The 23,892-nt window shown below is 43.2% G+C and overlaps 1 protein-coding gene across 2 annotated transcripts in view; it reads left to right on the forward strand.

Moving 5' to 3' along the window:
• PHF11 (PHD finger protein 11) overlaps positions 1–23,892 on the forward strand; it is a 589,089-nt gene that overhangs the window by 535,889 nt on the left and 29,308 nt on the right. For both annotated transcript variants that reach the window (XM_053708365.1, XM_053708366.1), the window contains 2 exons: positions 4,897–5,022; positions 5,584–5,655. In XM_053708365.1, the coding sequence (XP_053564340.1) occupies positions 4,897–5,022; positions 5,584–5,655 (198 nt within the window). The remainder of the gene's footprint in view (positions 1–4,896; positions 5,023–5,583; positions 5,656–23,892) is intronic.

A 23,892-nucleotide genomic window follows, 5' to 3' on the forward strand; every position in this document is an offset into this window, starting at 1 on the left:
TAAAAAATTGTTTCCTATGGTCGACCCCAGAAAGGACTTATGGCAGACAGTCCCCAAGGTCGAGGGAGCGGTTTCCACTTTAAACAAACGCACCACTATACCCATAGAGGATAGTTGTGCTTTCAAAGATCCTATGGATAAAAAATTAGAAGGTTTGCTTAAAAAGATGTTTGTTCAGCAGGGTTACCTTCTACAACCAATTTCATGCATTGTCCCTGTCGCTACAGCCGCATGTTTCTGGTTCGATGAGCTGATAAAGGCGGTCGACAGTGATTCTCCTCCTTATGAGGAGATTAGGGACAGAATCAATGCTCTCAAATTGGCTAATTCTTTCACCCTAGACGCCACTTTGCAATTGGCTAGGTTAGCGGCTAAGAATTCTGGGTTTGCTATTGTGGCACGCAGAGCGCTTTGGTTGAAATCTTGGTCGGCTGATGCGTCTTCCAAGAACAAGCTACTTAACATTCCTTTCAAGGGGAAAACGCTGTTTGGCCCTGACTTGAAAGAGATTATCTCAGATATCACTGGGGGTAAGGGCCACGCCCTTCCTCAGGATCGGCCTTTCAAGGCAAAAAATAAACCTAATTTTCGTCCCTTTCGTAGAAATGGACCAGCCCAAAGTGCTACGTCCTCTAAGCAAGAGGGTAATACTTCTCAAGCCAAGCCAGCTTGGAGACCAATGCAAGGCTGGAACAAGGGAAAGCAGGCCAAGAAACCTGCCACTGCTACCAAGACAGCATGAAATGTTGGCCCCCGATCCGGGACCGGATCTGGTGGGGGGCAGACTCTCTCTCTTCGCTCAGGCTTGGGCAAGAGATGTTCTGGATCCTTGGGCGCTAGAAATAGTCTCCCAAGGTTATCTTCTGGAATTCAAGGGACTTCCCCCAAGGGGGAGGTTCCACAGGTCTCAGTTGTCTTCAGACCACATAAAAAGACGGGCATTCTTACATTGTGTAGAAGACCTGTTAAAAATGGGAGTGATTCATCCCGTTCCATTAAGAGAACAAGGGATGGGGTTCTACTCCAATCTGTTTATAGTTCCCAAAAAAGAGGGAACGTTCAGACCAATCTTAGATCTCAAGATCTTAAACAAGTTTCTCAAGGTTCCATCGTTCAAGATGGAAACCATTCGAACTATTCTTCCTTCCATCCAGGAAGGTCAATTCATGACCACGGTGGATTTAAAGGATGCGTATCTACATATTCCTATCCACAAGGAACATTATCGGTTCCTGAGGTTCGCATTCCTGGACAAACATTACCAGTTCGTGGCGCTTCCTTTCGGATTAGCCACTGCTCCAAGGATTTTCACAAAGGTACTAGGGTCCCTTCTAGCTGTGCTAAGACCAAGGGGCATTGCTGTAGTACCTTACTTGGACGACATTTTGATTCAAGCGTCGTCCCTTCCTCAAGCAAAGGCTCACACGGACATTGTCCTGGCCTTTCTCAGATCTCACGGATGGAAAGTGAACGTGGAAAAGAGTTCTCTATCTCCGTCAACAAGGGTTCCCTTCTTGGGAACAATAATAGACTCCTTAGAAATGAGGATTTTTCTGACAGAGGCCAGAAAAACAAAACTTCTAGACTCTTGTCGGATACTCCATTCCGTTCCTCTTCCTTCCATAGCTCAGTGCATGGAAGTGATCGGGTTGATGGTAGCGGCAATGGACATAGTTCCTTTTGCACGCATTCATCTAAGACCATTACAACTGTGCATGCTCAGTCAGTGGAATGGGGACTATACAGACTTGTCTCCGAAGATACAAGTAAATCAGAGGACCAGAGACTCACTCCGTTGGTGGCTGTCCCTGGACAACCTGTCACGAGGGATGACATTCCGCAGACCAGAGTGGGTCATTGTCACGACCGACGCCAGTCTGATGGGCTGGGGCGCGGTCTGGGGATCCCTGAAAGCTCAGGGTCTTTGGTCTCGGGAAGAATCTCTTCTACCGATAAATATTCTGGAACTGAGAGCGATATTCAATGCTCTCAAGGCTTGGCCTCAGCTAGCGAGGGCCAAGTTCATACGGTTTCAATCAGACAACATGACAACTGTTGCGTACATCAACCATCAGGGGGGAACAAGGAGTTCCCTGGCGATGGAAGAAGTGACCAAAATCATTCTATGGGCGGAGTCTCACTCCTGCCACCTGTCTGCTATCCACATCCCAGGAGTGGAAAATTGGGAAGCGGATTTTCTGAGTCGTCAGACATTGCATCCGGGGGAGTGGGAACTCCATCCGGAAATCTTTGCCCAAGTCACTCAGCTGTGGGGCATTCCAGACATGGATCTGATGGCCTCTCGTCAGAACTTCAAAGTTCCTTGCTACGGGTCCAGATCCAGGGATCCCAAGGCGGCTCTAGTGGATGCACTAGTAGCACCTTGGACCTTCAAACTAGCTTATGTGTTCCCGCCGTTTCCTCTCATCCCCAGGCTGGTAGCCAGGATCAATCAGGAGAGGGCGTCGGTGATCTTGATAGCCCCTGCGTGGCCACGCAGGACTTGGTACGCAGATCTGGTAAATATGTCATCGGCTCCTCCTTGGAAGCTACCTTTGAGACGAGACCTTCTTGTTCAGGGTCCGTTCGAACATCCGAATCTGGTTTCACTCCAGCTGACTGCTTGGAGATTGAACGCTTGATCTTATCGAAGCGAGGATTCTCAGATTCTGTTATCGATACTCTTGTTCAGGCCAGAAAGCCTGTAACTAGAAAGATTTACCACAAAATTTGGAAAAAATATATCTGTTGGTGTGAATCTAAAGGATTCCCTTGGGACAAGGTTAAGATTCCTAGGATTCTATCCTTCCTTCAAGAAGGATTGGAAAAAGGATTATCTGCAAGTTCCCTGAAGGGACAGATTTCTGCCTTGTCTGTGTTACTTCACAAAAAGCTGGCCGCTGTGCCAGATGTTCAAGCCTTTGTTCAGGCTCTGGTTAGAATTAAGCCTGTTTACAAACCTTTGACTCCTCCTTGGAGTCTCAATTTAGTTCTTTCAGTTCTTCAGGGGGTTCCGTTTGAACCCTTGCATTCCGTTGATATTAAGTTATTATCTTGGAAAGTTTTGTTTTTAGTTGCAATTTCTTCTGCTAGAAGAGTTTCAGAATTATCTGCTCTGCAGTGTTCTCCTCCTTATCTGGTGTTCCATGCAGATAAGGTGGTTTTACGTACTAAACCTGGTTTTCTTCCAAAAGTTGTTTCTAACAAAATCATTAACCAGGAGATTATCGTACCTTCTCTGTGTCCGAAACCAGTTTCAAAGAAGGAACGTTTGTTGCACAATTTGGATGTTGTTCGCGCTCTAAAATTCTATTTAGATGCTACAAAGGATTTTAGACAAACATCTTCCTTGTTTGTTGTTTATTCAGGTAAAAGGAGAGGTCAAAAAGCAACTTCTACCTCTCTCTCTTTTTGGATTAAAAGCATCATCAGATTGGCTTACGAGACTGCCGGACGGCAGCCTCCCGAAAGAATCACAGCTCATTCCACTAGGGCTGTGGCTTCCACATGGGCCTTCAAGAACGAGGCTTCTGTTGATCAGATATGTAGGGCAGCGACTTGGTCTTCACTGCACACTTTTACCAAATTTTACAAGTTTGATACTTTTGCTTCTTCTGAGGCTATTTTTGGGAGAAAGGTTTTGCAAGCCGTGGTGCCTTCCATTTAGGTGACCTGATTTGCTCCCTCCCTTCATCCGTGTCCTAAAGCTTTGGTATTGGTTCCCACAAGTAAGGATGACGCCGTGGACCGGACACACCTATGTTGGAGAAAACAGAATTTATGTTTACCTGATAAATTACTTTCTCCAACGGTGTGTCCGGTCCACGGCCCGCCCTGGTTTTTTTAATCAGGTCTGATAATTTATTTTCTTTAACTACAGTCACCACGGTACCATATGGTTTCTCCTATGCAAATATTCCTCCTTAACGTCGGTCGAATGACTGGGGTAGGCGGAGCCTAGGAGGGATCATGTGACCAGCTTTGCTGGGCTCTTTGCCATTTCCTGTTGGGGAAGAGAATATCCCCACAAGTAAGGATGACGCCGTGGACCGGACACACCGTTGGAGAAAGTAATTTATCAGGTAAACATAAATTCTGTTTTTTGCGCTCTCTCTCTCTCCCCCGTCTCTTTTGCACTCTCTCTCCCTCTCTTTTGGGCTCTCTCTCTCCCCCCTCTCTTTTGGGCTCTCCCTCCCCCCTCTTTTTTGTGCTCTCTCTCTCCCCCTCTTTTGCGCTCTCTCTCCCCCTCTTTTGCGCTCTTTCACCCTCTTTTGCTCTCTTCCCACTCTTTTGCTCTCTCTACTCCTCTTTCTCTCTCCCCCTCTTTTTTTGCTCTCTCCTCCTCTTTTGCTCTCTCTCTTCCTCTTTCTCTCCCCCCCCTCTTTTACTCTCTCTCTTCCCCACTCTTTTGCTCGCTTTCTATATTTCCCTCCTCTCCTCTCTTTTGGTCTCTCCCACCTCTCTCCCGTTGACCACGCCCCTTCATGCGCGCTCCCGAGAGGGCACACCCTTCCTCCCACGCGGTCACGCCCCTTGTCACACCCGCAAGGCCACGTCCCCATCAGGGCACGCCTGGACACGCCCACGATGTCACGCCCCCTTGTCACACCCACAAGGGCACACCCCCACCAGGAAGCTTCCGCAGTGCACACTCCTCTGCTGATAAAGGCCAGGTATGTTTGTCCTCTGCAGTCTCTACTGCGCATGACTGCATCTGACAAACATACCTGGCCTTTTATTATATAGGATAATTTTGAAAGTTTTGAAAATTAAGATGTTTAGATAAAAATTGTATCTTCTGGGATTATGAGTATATAGCTTTGATTTTCAACAGTTCTTTCATTATGGTGGTATATGTTTTAAAATATTATTTTCTTATGTTTTTATTTGGATAAGGAATGGCAAAAACATTCTTTAAAATGTGCAAAGAACAGAAGCGTCTGGAGTATGTGCTGTCAAGAATGAAGAGTTCAGTTGAATTGACTACACAAAGGCTTCTTCAAGGAGATGCTGTGGACAAAGGTATTTGCAAGTTTTCTTCGTCCTGTTTTGATGCTGTTTGTCTAAGACTCATAGCAAAACTGATGATACACTAGAGCCATTAAATCTTTTTGAATTACAGACTCATTTGATCTGTAATTATTCCTGCAACAAATTAGAAATTGCCTCATAAAAAAATAAGTAAGTTACTAGATCCATTCCCATAGATCACATCAGAGAGACGGAGATAGGTCTAAACTAAACAGGAAAAAATATCAAGTTTTAATATTTTAAAGAATAGTTTAAAGGTAAATGTTCCATCTTCAATAAAAAAGAACAAATGTGTTGAAAATTTTCTTTTGGAAAAAAATGTGAACTAAAGACTGTTTACATTTAAATTTAAACCAATACACAAATATTGATGTATTTGCTCAAACAAATAACAAGGTTATCCTCCATGTCCAGTATATGTGTGGTTCTACATCAGATATATTAGAATAGAAGAACAACCCAAAATATCTTTATTTTTACACATATTTTAGTTCCATCTCTGCAACTACATGTAAACCCTTTGATTGCAGTAGATATAATTTATTTTCACAGACTATGAACAAGCATTTGAACTACTCTCTGCAAGTAGATGTCTTGAGGAAGCAGCCTTAGAAGAAAAACAAGGTACATATACTGTACATCATTTCCATTTGCTTTTATTGTTTGCATATTCTGCTTTTTAGTAAAATATGCAGACACCATTTGATCTTGTATAAAGTTCAGGAGAGGTCCCTAAAATTAGCTTTTGTAGTGTTTTCAAATTCAAATTGGTTCCAATAATTTGAAAACCCAGCAATAACCAAAATATCGAATGCTTTTGCCATGAAAACAGTCCCTACCTAAACCTTGCATGAGTACATTTCAACATTAGTATAGCAGTCAATCAATACTTTCCCTGCAGATTTTCAAATTATTTTTTCACTTTTCAAACTCAACACCTTGGTCTAGTTAAAAACAACAATTTGCTTTTTACTATTTCCTCTCTATTAAATTAAACAAATACAATTACTGATCACAGAAAAACAAAATTTATGCTTACCTGATAAATTTCTTTGCCGATATGGAGAGTCCACAACATCATCAATTACTAGTGGGAATATCACTCCTGGCCAGCAGGAGGAGGCAAAGAGCACCACAGCAAAGCTATTACATGTCACTCTACCCACAATCCCCAGTCATTCGACCAAAGGGAAATGGAAAAAGGAATAACACAAAGGTGTAGAGGTTTAGTCAAAAATAACTGTCTTAAATAAGGGTGGGGTCAGGGACTCTCCATATCCGGAAAGAAAGAAATGTATCAGGTACGCATAAATGTTGTTTTCTTTCCTAAGATATGGAGAGTCCACAATGTCATCAATTACTAGTGGGAACCAATACCCAAGCTAGAGGAGACGGGATGACTAGGGAGGGAAAACAAGACAAGCAGACCTAAACAGAAGGCACCACTGCTTGAAGAACCTTTCTACCAAAAGAAGCCTCAGCCGAGGCAAAATTGGGAAAAGTATGCAGAGAGAACCAAGTTGCAGTCTTGCAAATCTGTTCCACAGAAGCTTCATTTTTGAAAGCCCAAGAAGAGGAGACAGCCCTCGTGGAATGAGCTGTAATTCTCTCAGGAGGCTGCTGACCAGCAGTCTCATAAGCAAAATGGATTATACTTATCAACCAGAGGGAAAGAGAAGTAGCAGTAGCCTTCTGACCGTTACGCTTTGCATAGAAACAAACTGTCATAGGTGCATCATGTACTGTTCCTTTAATTTTTTCTCCTGCCCTTTTTTTCTGTTTTCTCACAATAAAAGTTTGACTCACCTTTCCACAGGTGCTCAGTAATTTGTGTGTATAGGCTGACAAACCTTGCCAGTCGTTCTCCTAATATACTGTATACATAGCTAATTTGGGAAAATTAACAGTTACAAACCTATAACCTGCAGTCACCTTTTGGATTACAGTGTACATCCATCATAAGCAAGAACTTGTGGATATAAAATTAAATATACAGGTAGCCCTCAGTTTACGCCGGGGTTAGGTTCCAGAAGGAATGGTTGTAAATCAAAACCGTTGTAAATTGAAACCCAGTTTATAATGTAAGTCAAAGGGAAGTGAGGGAGTTAGGTTCCAGACCCCTCTCAAAATTGTCATAAGTAACACCTAATACATTATTTTTAAAGCTTTGAAATGAAGACTTTAAATGCTAAACAGCATTATAAACCTGATAAAATAATCACACAACACAGACTTCACTTGCATTCTTCTGCAAACAGTTCTTTCTATGCATTCCAATCTGGACTGATTTATAGACAGGAAGATCTTGTTCCTTTGAAATCTGCTCGATAGCTCATGTCTGGTTAAACTGATTAATTTCAGCTTGCTTGGCTTTGCTGCAACACAAGCGGACAGCTCCACCTACTGGTTATTTTAATCAATGCACTGCTTCTCAATGCTTTTCAATAGCAGTCACATGACTGGAAAAAAAAGGTTGTTATTCTGAAACGGTGTAAATTGAACCGCTGTAAACAGAGGGCCACCTGTATTTGACTTGTGGAGCTATCAAATATATTTTGTGGATTTCACTCTCTCACAGTATCTGCAGCACCTGTTTGTGTCAGAAGTCAGAACTCTGTTACAAACATTTTCACAGCACAACTATCTTTTGCCCCAGGATTAAAACCCTTCCAAGGAGGAAAGAAACTGCAAACATTATTTTGCAGATGTTAACAAAGATCTGCAATAACTTTAAAATATACGGCTCTTAGAAAAGAGTTTCACCGGACACTCCCACTTCAGTGACATCACAGAGACTCAGAGGCTAAAATGTACCTACAGTTTCGTTTCTCACATTCAATAAGTCTCTCCAGCTAACTCCTGGTTATTGTTTATAGCTTTCCTTGCTTGTTGGGGCATTTCAGTTTAATTAATTACAAGTAAAATCTCGGACTTAAGCCACACCCACTAGTCTCTGATCCAGATCTGACAGAGTTCCATTTCAAGGCATCACAAAGGTAAACTTTTTATTTCCACTTGAACTCATTCTATCTCTGTGGCTACATAATATTGTTGATCTCTGCGTATGTTTATAAAAAATTCTATAAAAATTAACTGTATGATCTGCAGTTGTGATCCAGTGTTCACTAAATTTGTTACCTGTTTAAAAGAACAGGCATAACATAACACAAACAAACAGGGCAGAGGACTTGCAAAAATCATTAGTCGCTTGAAGACATCCAAGTTGTGCAACAAACGTTCCTTATGAGAAGAAGGATTAGGACATAGAGAAGAAACAACAATTTCCTGATTTAATATTTCTATTCGAAACCACTTTAGGGAGAAATCTCAACTTAGTATGCAGGACCGCCTAATCTGCATGAAAGATAAGGTAATGTGAATCATACTGCAAAGCCAAGAGCTCTGAGACTCTTCAAGCAGAAGAGATAGCAACAAGAAACAAACAACTTAATATCTATGGAATGCATTGGCTCAAACAGAGCCTGTTGCAAAACTTTAAAACAAGGTTAAGGCTCCAAGGAGGAGCAACAGGTTTAAACACAGGCCTGATTCTGACCAGGGCCTGACAAAAAGAAAGAACATCTGGCTTGTCTGCCAGATGCTTGTGTAACAAAATAGATAATGCAGAAATCTGACCTTTCAGAGAACTGACTGACAATTCTTTCTCCAGACCTTCCTGGAGAAAAGACAAAATTCTAGGAATCCTGACCCTACTCCAAGAGTAGCCTTTAGATTCACACCAATAAAGGTATTTACGCCATACCTTATGGTAAATCTTACGAGTAACAGGCTTGCGAGCCTGGATCATGGTCTCAATGACCGACTCTGAAAATCCACGCTTAGACAGAACTAAGCGTTCAATCTCTAAGCTTTCAGCTTCAGAGAAATGAGATTTCTCCAACATAGGTGTGTCCGGTCCACGGCGTCATCCTTACTTGTGGGATATTCTCCTCCCCAACAGGAAATGGCAAAGAGCCCAGCAAAGCTGGTCACATGATCCCTCCTAGGCTCCGCCTTCCCCAGTCATTCTCTTTGCCGTTGTACAGGCAACATCTCCACGGAGATGGCTTAGAGTTTTTTAGTGTTTAACTGTAGTTTTTATTATTCAATCAAGAGTTTGTTATTTTAAAATAGTGCTGGTATGTACTATTTACTCTGAAACAGAAAAGAGATGAAGATTTCTGTTTGTAAGAGGAAAATGATTTTAGCAACCGTTACTAAAATCGATGGCTGTCTCCACACAGGACTGTTGAGAGGAATTAACTTCAGTTGGGGGAACAGTGAGCAGACTTTTGCTGCTTGAGGTATGACACATTCTAACAAGACGATGTAATGCTGGAAGCTGTCATTTTCCCTATGGGATCCGGTAAGCCATTTTTATTACAGACAGAAAAAAAGGGCTTCACAAGGGCTTTTTAAGACTGTAGACATTTTCTGGGCTAAATCGATTTATATATAAACATATTTTATACTCCATAGCCTTGAGGAATTATTTTATTCTTGGGAATTTTGTAAAATAACCGGCAGGCACTGTATTGGACACCTTATTCTCTAGGGGCTTTCCCTAATCATAGGCAGAGTCTCATTTTCGCGCCTGTATTGCGCACTTGTTTTTGAGAAGCATGACATGCAGATGCATGTGTGAGGAGCTCTGATACATAGAAAAGACTTTCTGAAGGCGTCATTTGGTATCGTATTCCCCTTTGGGCTTGGTTGGGTCTCAGCAAAGCAGATACCAGGGACTGTAAAGGGGTTAAATATAAAAACGGCTCCGGTTCCGTTATTTTAAGGGTTAAAGCTTCCAAATTTGGTGTGCAATACTTTTAAGGCTTTAAGACACTGTGGTGAAATTTTGGTGAATTTTGAACAATTCCTTCATACTTTTTCGCAATTGCAGTAATAAAGTGTGTTCAGTTTAAAATTTAAAGTGACAGTAACGGTTTTATTTTAAAACGTTTTTTGTACTTTGTTATCAAGTTTATGCCTGTTTAACATGTCTGAACTACCAGATAGACTGTGTTCTGAATGTGGGGAAGCCAAGGTTCCTTCTCATTTAAATAGATGTGATTTATGTGACACAAAATTTAGAGAAAATGATGCCCAAGATGATTCCTCAAGTGAGGGGAGTAAGCATGGTACTGCATCATCCCCTCCTTCGTCTACACCAGTCTTGCCCACACAGGAGGCCCCTAGTACATCTAGCGCGCCAATACTCCTTACTATGCAACAATTAACGGCTGTAATGGATAATTCTATCAAAAACATTTTAGCCAAAATGCCCACTTATCAGCGAAAGCGCGACTGCTCTGTTTTAGAAAATACTGAAGAGCATGAGGACGCTGATGATATTGTTTCTGAAGTGCCCCTACACCAGTCTGAGGGGGCCAGGGAGGTTTTGTCTGAGGGAGAAATTTCAGATTCAGGGAAAATTTCTCAACAAGCTGAACCTGATGTGATTACATTTAAATTTAAGTTGGAACATCTCCGCGCTCTGCTTAAGGAGGTGTTATCCACTCTGGATGATTGTGAGAACTTGGTCATTCCAGAGAAACTATGTAAAATGGACAAGTTCCTAGAGGTCCCGGGGCCCCCCGAAGCTTTTCCTATACCCAAGCGGGTGGCGGACATTGTAAATAAGGAATGGGAAAGGCCCGGTATACCTTTCGTCCCTCCCCCCATATTTAAAAAATTGTTTCCTATGGTCGACCCCAGAAAGGACTTATGGCAGACAGTCCCCAAGGTCGAGGGGGCGGTTTCTACTCTAAACAAACGCACCACTATACCCATAGAAGATAGTTGTGCTTTCAAAGATCCTATGGATAAAAAATTAGAAGGTTTGCTTAAAAAGATGTTTGTTCAGCAAGGTTACCTTCTACAACCAATTTCATGCATTGTCCCTGTCACTACAGCCGCGTGTTTCTGGTTCGATGAGCTAGAAAAGGCGATCATTAATAATTCTTCTTCTTATGAGGAGATTATGGACAAAATTCGTGCTCTCAAATTGGCTAATTCTTTCACCCTAGACGCCACTTTGCAATTGGCTAGGTTAGCGGCGAAAAATTCTGGGTTTGCTATTGTGGCGCGCAGAGCGCTTTGGTTAAAATCTTGGTCAGCGGATGCGTCTTCCAAGAACAAATTGCTTAACATTCCTTTCAAGGGGAAAAACGCTGTTTGGCCCTGACTTGAAAGAGATTATCTCTGATATCACTGGGGGCAAGGGCCACGCCCTTCCTCAGGATAGGTCTTTCAAGGCCAAAAATAAACCTAATTTTCGTCCCTTTCGCAGAAACGGACCAGCCCCAAGTGCTACGTCCTCTAAGCAGGAGGGTAACACTTCTCAAGCCAAACCAGCCTGGAGACCAATGCAAGGCTGGAACAAAGGAAAGCAGGCCAAGAAACCTGCCACTGCTACCAAGACAGCATGAGATGTTGGCCCCCGATCCGGGACCGGATCTGGTGGGGGGCAGACTCTCTCTCTTCGCTCAGGCTTGGGCAAGAGATGTTCTGGATCCTTGGGCGCTAGAAATAGTCTCCCAAGGTTATCTTCTGGAATTCAAGGGGCTTCCCCCAAGGGGGAGGTTCCACAGGTCTCAATTGTCTTCAGACCACATAAAAAAACAGGCATTCTTGCATTGTGTAGAAGACCTGTTAAAAATGGGAGTGATTCATCCTGTTCCATTAGGAGAACAAGGGATGGGGTTCTACTCCAATCTGTTCGTAGTTCCCAAAAAAGAGGGAACGTTCAGACCAATCTTAGATCTCAAGATCCTAAACAAGTTTCTCAAGGTTCCATCGTTCAAAATGGAAACCATTCGAACAATTCTTCCTTCCATCCAGGAAGGTCAATTCATGACCACGGTGGATTTAAAGGATGCGTATCTACATATTCCTATCCACAAGGAACATCATCGGTTCCTAAGGTTCGCATTCCTGGACAAGCATTACCAGTTTGTGGCACTTCCGTTCGGATTAGCCACTGCTCCAAGGATTTTCACAAAGGTACTAGGGTCCCTTCTAGCGGTGCTAAGACCAAGGGGCATTGCAGTAGTACCTTACTTGGACGACATTCTGATTCAAGCGTCGTCCCTTCCTCAAGCAAAGGCTCACACGGACATTGTCCTGGCCTTTCTCAGATCTCACGGATGGAAAGTGAACGTAGAAAAGAGTTCTCTATCTCCGTCAACAAGGGTTCCCTTCTTGGGAACAATAATAGACTCCTTAGAAATGAGGATTTTTCTGACAGAGGCCAGAAAAACAAAACTTCTGAACTCTTGTCAAATACTTCATTCTGTTCCTATTCCATAGCGCAGTGCATGGAAGTAATAGGTTTGATGGTAGCGGCAATGGACATAGTTCCTTTTGCGCGCATTCATCTAAGACCATTACAACTGTGCATGCTCAGTCAGTGGAATGGGGACTATACAGACTTGTCTCCGACGATACAAGTAAATCAGAGGACCAGAGATTCACTCCGTTGGTGGCTGTCCCTGGACAACCTGTCACAGGGGATGAGCTTCCGCAGACCAGAGTGGGTCATTGTCACGACCGACGCCAGTCTGGTGGGCTGGGGCGCGGTCTGGGGACCCCTGAAAGCTCAGGGTCTTTGGTCTCGGGAAGAATCTCTTCTACCGATAAATATTCTGGAACTGAGAGCGATATTCAATGCTCTCAAGGCTTGGCCTCAGCTAGTAAAGGCCAAGTTCATACGGTTTCAATCAGACAACATGACAACTGTTGCGTACATCAACCATCAGGGGGGAACAAGGAGTTCCCTGGCGATGGAAGAAGTGACCAAAATCATTCAATGGGCGGAGACTCACTCCTGCCACTTGTCTGCAATCCACATCCCAGGAGTGGAAAATTGGGAAGCGGATTTTCTGAGTCGTCAGACTTTTCATCCGGGGGAGTGGGAACTCCATCCGGAAATCTTTGCCCAAATTACTCAACTGTGGGGCATTCCAGACATGGATCTGATGGCCTCTCGTCAGAACTTCAAGGTTCCTTGCTACGGGTCCAGATCCAGGGATCCCAAGGCGACTCTAGTAGATGCACTAGTAGCACCTTGGACCTTCAAGCTAGCTTATGTATTCCCGCCGTTTCCTCTCATCCCCAGGCTGGTAGCCAGGATCAATCAGGAGAGGGCATCGGTGATCTTGATAGCTCCTGCGTGGCCACGCAGGACTTGGTATGCAGACCTGGTGAATATGTCATCGGCTCCACCATGGAAGCTACCTTTGAGACGAGACCTTCTTGTTCAAGGTCCGTTCGAACATCCGAATCTGGTCTCACTCCAACTGACTGCTTGGAGATTGAACGCTTGATCTTATCAAAGCGAGGATTCTCAGATTCTGTCATTGATACTCTTGTTCAGGCCAGAAAGCCTGTAACTAGAAAAATTTACCACAAAATATGGAAAAAATATATCTGTTGGTGTGAATCTAAAGGATTCCCTTGGGACAAGGTAAAAATTCCTAAGATTCTATCCTTTCTTCAAGAAGGTTTGGAGAAAGGATTATCTGCAAGTTCCTTGAAGGGACAGATTTCTGCCTTGTCTGTGTTACTTCACAAAAAGCTGGCAGCTGTGCCAGATGTTCAAGCCTTTGTTCAGGCTCTGGTTAGAATCAAGCCTGTTTACAAACCTTTGACTCCTCCTTGGAGTCTCAATTTAGTTCTTTCAGTTCTTCAGGGGGTTCCGTTTGAACCCTTACATTCCGTTGATATTAAGTTATTATCTTGGAAAGTTTTGTTTTTGGTTGCAATTTCTTCTGCTAGAAGAGTTTCAGAATTATCTGCTCTGCAGTGTTCTCCTCCTTATCTGGTGTTCCATGCAGATAAGGTGGTTTTACGCACTAAACCTGGTTTTCTTCCGAAAGTTGTTTCTAACAAAAACATTAACCAGGAGATAGTCGTGCCTTCTTTGTGTCCGAATCCAGTTTCAAAGAAGGAACGTTTGTTGCACAATTTGGATGTTGTTCGTGCTCTAAAATTCTATTTAGATGCTACAAAGGATTTTAGACAAACATCTTCCTTGTTTGTTGTTTATTCTGGTAAAAGGAGAGGTCAAAAAGCAACTTCTACCTCTCTCTCTTTTTGGATTAAAAGCATCATCAGATTGGCTTACGAGACTGCCGGACGGCAGCCTCCTGACAGAATCACAGCTCATTCCACTAGGGCTGTGGCTTCCACATGGGCCTTCAAGAACGAGGCTTCTGTTGATCAGATATGTAAGGCAGCGACTTGGTCTTCACTGCACACTTTTACTAAATTTTACAAGTTTGATACTTTTGCTTCTTCTGAGGCTATTTTTGGGAGAAAGGTTTTGCAAGCCGTGGTGCCTTCCATCTAGGTGACCTGATTTGCTCCCTCCCTTCATCCGTGTCCTAAAGCTTTGGTATTGGTTCCCACAAGTAAGGATGACGCCGTGGACCGGACACACCAATGTTGGAGAAAACAGAATTTATGTTTACCTGATAAATTACTTTCTCCAACGGTGTGTCCGGTCCACGGCCCGCCCTGGTTTTTTAATCAGGTCTGATAATTTATTTTCTTTAACTACAGTCACCACGGTATCATATGATTTCTCCTATGCAAATATTCCTCCTTTACGTCGGTCGAATGACTGGGGAAGGCGGAGCCTAGGAGGGATCATGTGACCAGCTTTGCTGGGCTCTTTGCCATTTCCTGTTGGGGAGGAGAATATCCCACAAGTAAGGATGACGCCGTGGACCGGACACACCGTTGGAGAAAGTAATTTATCAGGTAAACATAAATTCTGTTTTGGATGGAGGAATGTACCCTGAATTAGAAGGTCCTTCCTCAAAGGTAACCTCCAGGGAGGCAGAGTTGACATCCTCACTAGGTCTGCATACCACATCCTGCAAGGCCATGCAGGAGCTATTAAAATTACCGACACTCTCTCCTGTGATACGAGAAATGACTCGTGGAAGGTGCGCAAACGTAGGAAACAGGTATGTTAGACTGAAATCCTAAGGAACCGCCAGAGCGTCTATCAGGACAGCCTGCGGATCTCTTGACCTTGAACTGTACCTTGGAAGTTTGGCGTTCTGCCAAGACGCCATCAGATCTAGCTCCGACACCCCCAATTTGAGGGTTAACCTGGAGAACACCTCCGGATGGAGAGCCCACCCCCCGGGATGAAATGTCTGTCTACTCAGGAAATCCGCTTCCCAGTTGTCCACTCCTGGAATGTGGATGGCAGATAGACAACACTTGTGAGCTTCTGCCCACTGAGTAATCCAAGCCACCACCTTCATTGCTAAGGAACTCCGAGTTCCTCCCTGGTGGTTGATGTAACTCACTGAGGTGATGTTGTCCGACTGGAACTTGATAAACCGGGCTAAGTACAACTGAGGCCAAGCCATCAGAGCATTGTAAATCGCTCTCAACTCCAAGATATTTATGGGGATAGCAGACTCCTCCCTAGTCCATAGTCCCTGCACCTTTAACGAGTCCCAGACTGCTCTCCAGCCTAGCTGGCTGGCGTCCGTGGTCACAATCACCCAGTAAGGTCTCCAGAAGCATGTGCCCTGAGACAGATGCTCCTGAGAAAGCCACCATGGAAGATAGTCTGTCGACGGGTCTAGATCTATCCTTGAAGACAAATCCAAATGGTCTCCATTCCATTGTCTGAGCATGCATAACTACAGAGCTCTCAAATGGCATCGAGAAAAGGGAATGATGTCCATGGAAGCGACCATCAGACCAATTACCTCCATACATTGAGCCACTGATGGCCTGACAGTAGACTGTAGAGAGAGGCAAGAGGAAAGAATTTTGGATTTTCTGACCTCTGTCAGAAAAATTTTCATAGATATAGAATCTATTATGGTCCCTAAGAAATCTACCCTTTTAGCTGGAACAAAGGAACTCTTTCCCAGATTCACTTTACATCTGTGGGAACATAGAAAAGACAAAAATCTCTGTATGAGAGTTTGCTTGTTGAAAAGATGGCGCCTGAACCAATATGTCGTCCAGGTAAGGCGCTACTGCAATTCCCCGGGACCTGGTCACTGCCAAGAGAGCCCCTAGAATCTTTGAGAAAATTCTGGGAGCTGTGGCAAGGCCAAACGGAAGAGCCAAAAAATGAGTGTTTGTCTAGAAAGGCGAATCTCAGGAACTTGTACTTATACTTGTGGATGGGAACATGAAGATACGCGTCCTTCCGGTCCATGGTCATCATGAACTGACCCTCTTGGACCAAAGGAAGAATGGAACAAAACGTTTCCATTTTGAAGGACGGTACTCTGAGAAACTTGTTGAGACACTTTAGGTCTAAAATAGTTTAAAAATTTGAATAGAATCCTAGGCCCTGTTCCTGAACTGGAACTATCATTCCCAGGGAGGAAAGGTCCTGACTTAGACTCAGCTGTGGGTTTCTTTGATTGCTTAACCTTGTTCCAAGACTGAGTGGGTTTCCAAGAAGACTTAAACTGTTCCTGCTTGGAAGAAGAAGATTTTCCTTTGAAGTTACGAAAGGAACGAAAATTGCTTTGACGTCCTTTAGGTCTGTTTTTTTTTTGTCTTGAGGAAGAAAAGACCCTTTTCCACCCGTAATATCGGAAATTATTTCTGCCAGACCAGGTCCAAACAAGTTCTTACCCTTGTAAGGAAGCACCAGAAGCTTAGACTTAGAGGTAACATCGGCTGACCTAGATTTTAGCCACAACACCCTGTGGGCTAGGACAGTGAAGCCAGATATCTTGGCTCCCAGTCTAATAACTTACATGGTAGCGTCAGAAATAAAGGAATTGGCTAGTTTGAGAGCATTAATCCTATCTTGGATCTCCTCCAAAGCAGTCCAAAATAGACTCAGACAAGGCGTTGCACCAATAAGATGCCGCACTTGACACAGTGGCAATACAAACTGCAGGTTGCCATTAAAGACCTTGATGAACATACATCTTTTTCAAATAACCCTCCAGCTTCTTGTCCATGGATCCTTAAAGGAGCAGCTGTCCTCTATAGGGATAGTAGTTGTCGCCTGAGTAGAAATGGCCCCTTCTACTTTAGGCACCGTGCGCCATGATTCTTTAATGGAGTCAGCGACAGGAAACATCTTTTTAAAGACAGGAGACGGGGTGAAAGATATCCCTGGCTTCTCCCATTCCTGTGAAATAATCTCTGTTGCACGGTCTGGAACAGGAAACACTTCCACAGAGGAAGGAACATCATAGTATTTATTAAGTTTAATAGATTTCTTAGGGTTGACAGGAGTATCAGAGTTGTCCAAAGTAGCCAATACCTTCTTTAAGAGTATACAAAGGTGTTCAAGCTTAAATCTGAAGTTTACTTCTTCAGTATCAGAGGCTGTCGATGTATCCTCCTCATCAGACTTATGAGGGAGGGCAACCTGTGTAGCAGTAGGCGGAACAGTAACTTTGTTACCTGAATCTCTAATTTTCCTTTTGCGTTTTCCCTTAAGCATAGGAAAAGCAGATACTGCCGCAGATACTGCAGAAGATACCTGAGCAGCAATTTTTGCAGGCAAATAAACTCCTCCAGGAAACTGAGAGGAACCACAAAGCACTGCATGTGACGCCATTGAGGCTTGGGACGTTTGAGGAGAAAACTGAGGTATAGCCTGAACAGCATCATCCTGGGAGACAGGCTCAGAGGGCAACAATCTATTTTTATTCTCAAGAGTTGTGGTTAAGCATGCAGAACAGAATTGCATGGGCATAACAATTTGGGCCTCTAGGCATAGCAAGCATTTAGTAAAAGACACTGAGTCTTGCTCCATGTCCATATATCAGCCAAATAAACGAAAAAAACAAAAAACTTTTTTCTTTTTATTTTATGTAACTTTAATACTGTCTCTTTAAAAATAAAGGACCAATTTTTCTCAAGCGTTTTAGAGCGTTATATACGCTAAATAAGCAAAACTAACAGAGACCTCTACACCTCTGTTTTGACTGAGGTGTCTCATCTGACCACCGGATTACCAATCCTAGGATTCCCAAAGTACAGAAGACAACACAGACCGCCTGCCGACCAAGGGAAGCTTGCAATGTCCGAAAAGAATCCGCTTATAACTAAAAGCGGAAGAGCGGGTCACATGACCATCCGGCTGACAATTGCGCAGCTAAAAATAAAAGTGTACGTATAGAAAAACCGCCTCAGCTTGAATCTGTGTCTAGCAGTCTAAACACCACACATACCCTCATCTCGTGAGGAGGATACTCCCTGCAAGAGTGTGTATTTCAAGAAAACACAAAACATATTTCCAATAATGAGCCACAATGAAATAAAGGTTAAAAACTGTCATTAACCCTTTAGTCTCCTATCACATGACCAGTGCCTGCACCCTTCCAGAAAATATCCTATCCCAAGGATATAAAATGTTCCCAGAAATTGCACCTAATCCCTCTTTAAGTGCAATGTCTCCAGAACCTAGAAGACAGAAAAGCACTTACCTGCAATCTAGCTGTCCAGCAGGAAGAAAGCTCACAAGGTGTGAAAAGACACATACTCCTTACAGAGACCTGTAGAAAAAGAAAGAACAGAGTAAACCTACTCTGGCTTTCTATAACTAAGGCAGCAATATGTTGGGAACAGAATAAGGACCACCTCACTACTTCTTAACTGCTTAAAAGCAACCACTACTCTACTGAAGAGATTAACGTGGACTAAGCTTAACCCAAATCCTTACTTGCAGGGAAAAGTACCCAAAAAAGGAATTCATTTCTTCAGACACCGAACTTCACCTTTTCCACAGACAGAGGCAAAGAGAATGACTAGGGATTGTGGGTAGGGGAGTGACACTTAACAGCTTTGCTGTGGTGCTCTTTGCCTCCTCCTGTTGGCCAGGAGTGATATCCCCACTAGTAATTGATGACGTTGTGGACTCTCCATATTTTAGAAAAGAAAAGAATAATTTTAGTGCTAATAAATACAAATCTATAATTCTATAATACAAATCTATACATGAGAATAATTAAATTCAAGAGTCCAACAGAATAACTGTGGGCAGCTAATCACCATCAGTACCTAGGTACACCTAGGATAGGCGTGATATACTGCAAACAAAATAAAAATAAATCAAAAATAATAAAAAAAATAGAAATATGTGCATCATTAAAATGTTATCCTCGAAAAGGTGCAGTTCTTGGCAAGGAGATGAAAAAATGTATTTTACAAGATACGATGAGTCCACGGATTTCATCCTTACTTGTGGGATATCGCCTCCTGGTCAGCAGGAGGAGGCAAAGAGCAACACAGCAGAGCTGTATATATAGTTCCTCCCTTCCCTCCCACTCCAGTCATTCTCTTTGCCTGTGTTAGTGATAGGAAGAGGTAAAGTGAGGTGTTAGTTTAGATTCTTCAATCAAGAGTTTTTTATTTTTAAAATGGTGCCAAAGTGTACTATTTTACTATAGGGTGTAGCCGTATTCCTTGTCAGCCTCTAGAGTAGAGCTACAGGTGGCTTTAAGGCAATGGGAACTGGTGTGGTTTTAGCCTCACTGCGCCTTCCATACTTGTGCTGCCCTTCTGGATTATGGTCTTAGCATATAGTAACTAAGGCCCTTCTGTGTCCACAGTGCTGCTGGAGGTAAGAAGACCTCCTGATCCTGTGGGACGTTTCATGCTGTTCCTCAGCATTGAGGTAAGTGCAGTCTTTATTTTTCTGGGTACAAAAATCTCAGATATGGCTGTACGTTTTTTTGCTTTGCTGGGGACAGATTTTGGGCTCTTACAGGGCTCTTTGTCTGCAGAGTGTGGGTTCTCTTAGGTTTATGTAGCACCCACAATGTTATGTTACTTTCCCTAAGGCTGCGTGTTTCTTTAAAAATGACACGCTTACAGGGCTTACAGTTATTTGAGGAATGTTACTCAAGGGTTTTTTCTCCAACATTGGTGTGTCCGGTCCACGGCGTCATCCTTACTTGTGGGATATTCTCCTCCCCAACAGGAAATGGCAAAGAGTCCCAGCAAAGCTGGTCACATGATCCCTCCTAGGCTCCGCCCACCCCAGTCATTCTCTTTGCCGTTGCACAGGCAACATCTCCACGGAGATGGTTAAGAGTTTTTTGGTGTTTAAATGTAGTTTTTATTCTTCTATCAAGTGTTTGTTATTTTAAAATAGTGCTGGTATGTACTATTTACTCTGAAACAGAAAAGGATGAAGATTTCTGTTTGTAAGAGGAAGATGATTTTAGCAGACAGTAACTAAAATCGATTGCTGTTTCCACACAGGACTGTTGAGATGAAGTAACTTCAGTTGGGGGAAACAGTTAGCAGACTTTTCTGCTTAAGGTATGACTAGCCATATTTCTAACAAGACCATGTAATGTTGGAAGGCTGTCATTTCCCCTCATGGGGACCGGTAAGCCATTTTCTTAGTCAAACATAAAAGAATAAAGGGCTTAAAAAAGGGCTTAAAAACTGGTAGACATTTTTATGGGCTAAAACGATTGCTTTATTGGAGCATATTATGCAGATTCTAGCTAATAATTGGCATTATAATCTTGGGGAACGTTTAAAAAACGGCAGGCACTGTGTTGGACACCTTTTTTAGTCTGGGGGCCTTTCTAGTTATAGACTGAGCCATTACTGCACAGTTGTTTTTGGAGAGCAAGGCATGCAGATGCATGTGTGAGGATCTAAGAATCACTAAAAAAGCTTCTAGAAGGCGTCATTTGGTATCGTATTCCCCTCTGGGCTTGGTTGGGTCTCAGCAAAGCATATAGCTGGGACTGTATAGGGGTTAAATTTAAAAACGACTCCGGTTCCGTTATTTTAAGGGTTAAAGCTCTGAAATTTGGTGTGCAATACTTTTAAGACACTGTGGTGAAATTTTGGTAATTTTTGAACAATTCCTTCATACTTTTTCACATATTCAGTAATAAAGTGTTTTCAGTTTGAAATTTAAAGTGACAGTAACGGTTTTATTTTAAAACGTTTTTTGTGCTTTGTTGACAAGTTTAAGCCTGTTTAACATGTCTGTACCATCAGATAAGCTATGTTCTATATGTATGAAAGCCAATGTATCTCCCCATTTAAATTTATGTGATAATTGTGCCATAGTGTCCAAACAAAGTAAGGACAGTAATGCCACAGATAATGATATTGCCCAAGATGATTCCTCAAATGAGGGGAGTAAACATGATACTACATCATCCCCTACTGTGTCTACACCAGATTTGCCCACACAGGAGGCCCCTAGTACATCTAGTGCGCCAATACTTATTACCATGCAACAATTAACGGCTGTAATGGATAACTCCATAGCAAATCTTTTATCCAAAATGCCTACTTATCAGAGAAAGCGCGATTGCTCTGTTTTAAACACTGAAGAGCAAGAGGGCACTGATGATAACTGTTCTGACATACCCTCACACCAATCTCAAGGGGCCATGAGGGAGGTTTTGTCTGATGGAGAAATCTCAGATTCAGGAAAAATTTCTCATCAAGCTGAACCTGATGTTGTGTCATTTAAATTTAAATTAGAACATCTCCGCGCACTGCTTAAGGAGGTGTTATCTACTCTGGATGATTGTGACAATTTGGTCATTCCAGAGAAATTATGTAAGATGGACAAGTTCCTAGAGGTTCCGGTGCCCCCCGACGCTTTTCCTATACCCAAGCGGGTGGCGGACATAGTAAATAAAGAGTGGGAAAAGCCCGGCATACCTTTTGTTCCCCCCCTATATTTAAGAAATTATTTCCTATAGTCGACCCCAGAAAGGACTTATCGCAGACAGTCCCCAAGGTCGAGGGGGCGGTTTCTACTCTAAACAAACGCACTACTATTCCTATCGAAGATAGTTGTGCTTTCAAAGATCCTATGGATAAAAAATTAGAGGGTTTGCTTAAAAAGATTTTTGTACAGCAAGGTTACCTTCTACAACCAATTTCATGCATTGTTCCTGTCACTACGGCAGCGTGTTTCTGGTTCGAGGAACTAGAAAAGTCGCTCAGTAAAGAATCTTCGTATGAGGAGGTTATGGACAGAGTTCAAGCACTTAAATTGGCTAACTCTTTTGTTTTAGACGCCGCTTTGCAATTAGCTAGATTAGCGGCGAAAAATTCAGGGTTTGCTATCGTGGCGCGCAGAGCGCTTTGGCTAAAGTCTTGGTCAGCGGATGTGTCTTCCAAGACAAAATTGCTTAACATTCCTTTCAAAGGTAAAACATTATTTGGACCAGATTTGAAAGAGATTATTTCAGACATCACTGGGGGAAAGGGCCACGCCCTCCCACAGGATAGGTCTTTTAAGGCTAAAAATAAGCCTAATTTTCGTCCCTTTCGCAGAAACGGACCAGCCTCTAATTCTGCATCCTCTAAGCAAGAAGGTAATACTTCACAACCCAAACCAGCCTGGAAACCAATGCAAGGCTGGAACAAGGGTAAGCAGGCCAAGAAGCCTACCACTGCTACCAAAACAGCATGAAGGGATAGCCCCCGATCCGGGACCGGATCTAGTGGGGGGCAGACTCTCTCTCTTTGCTCAGGCTTGGGCAAGAGATGTTCAGGATCCTTGGGCGCTAGAAATAGTTTCTCAAGGTTATCTCCTGGAATTCAAGGAACTACCTCCAAGGGGAAGGTTCCACAGGTCTCACTTATCTTCAAACCAAATAAAGAGACAGGCATTCTTACATTGTGTAGAAGACCTGTTAAAGATGGGAGTGATACATCCAGTTCCAATAAGAGAACAAGGAATGGGATTTTATTCCAATCTGTTCATAGTTCCCAAAAAAGAGGGAACATTCAGACCAATTTTGGATCTGAAGATCCTAAACAAATTTCTCAGGGTACCATCGTTCAAAATGGAAACTATTTGAACGATCCTACCCACCATCCAGGAAAGTCAATTTATGACTACCGTGGATTTAAAGGATGCGTACCTACATATTCCTATCCACAAGGAACATCATCAGTTCCTAAGGTTCGCTTTTCTGGACAAGCATTACCAGTTTGTGGCACTTCCATTCGGATTAGCCACTGCTCCAAGGATTTTCACAAAGGTACTAGGGTCCCTTCTAGCGGTTCTAAGACCAAGGGGCATTGCAGTAGTACCTTACTTGGACGACATCCTAATTCAAGCGTCGTCCCTGTCAAAAGCAAAGGCTCATACGGACATCGTCCTAGCCTTTCTCAGATCTCACGGATGGAAGGTGAACAAAGAAAAAAGTTCTCTGTCCCCGTCAACAAGAGTTCCCTTCTTGGGAACAATAATAGATTCCTTAGAAATGAGGATTTTTCTGACAGAGGTCAGAAAATCAAAACTTCTAAGCTCTTGTCAAGTACTTCATTCTGTTCCTCGTCCTTCCATAGCGCAGTGCATGGAAGTAATAGGATTGATGGTTGCAACAATGGACATAGTTCCTTTTGCACGAATTCATCTAAGACCATTACAACTGTGCATGCTCAGACAGTGGAATGGGGATTATACAGACTTGTCTCCGATGATTCAAGTAGATCAAAAGACCAGAGATTCACTCTGTTGGTGGCTGACCCTGGACAATCTGTCACAGGGAATGAGCTTCCGCAGACCAGAGTGGGTCATTGTCACGACCGACGCCAGTCTAGTGGGCTGGGGCGCGGTCTGGGAATCCCTGAAAGCTCAGGGTCTATGGTCTCGGGAAGAGTCTCTTCTCCCGATAAACATTCTGGAACTGAGAGCGATATTCAGTGCTCTCAGAGCTTGGCCTCAACTAGCAAAGGCCAAATTCATAAGGTTTCAATCAGACAACATGACGACCGTCGCATATATCAATCATCAGGGGGGAACAAGGAGTTCCCTGGCGATGAAAGAAGTGACCAAGATAATTCAATGGGCGGAGGATCACTCCTGCCACTTGTCTGCGATCCACATCCCAGGAGTGGAAAATTGGGAAGCGG

This window comes from Bombina bombina, chromosome 3 (genome assembly GCF_027579735.1).
Source record: "Bombina bombina isolate aBomBom1 chromosome 3, aBomBom1.pri, whole genome shotgun sequence".
NCBI classification, from domain to species: domain Eukaryota; kingdom Metazoa; phylum Chordata; class Amphibia; order Anura; family Bombinatoridae; genus Bombina; species Bombina bombina.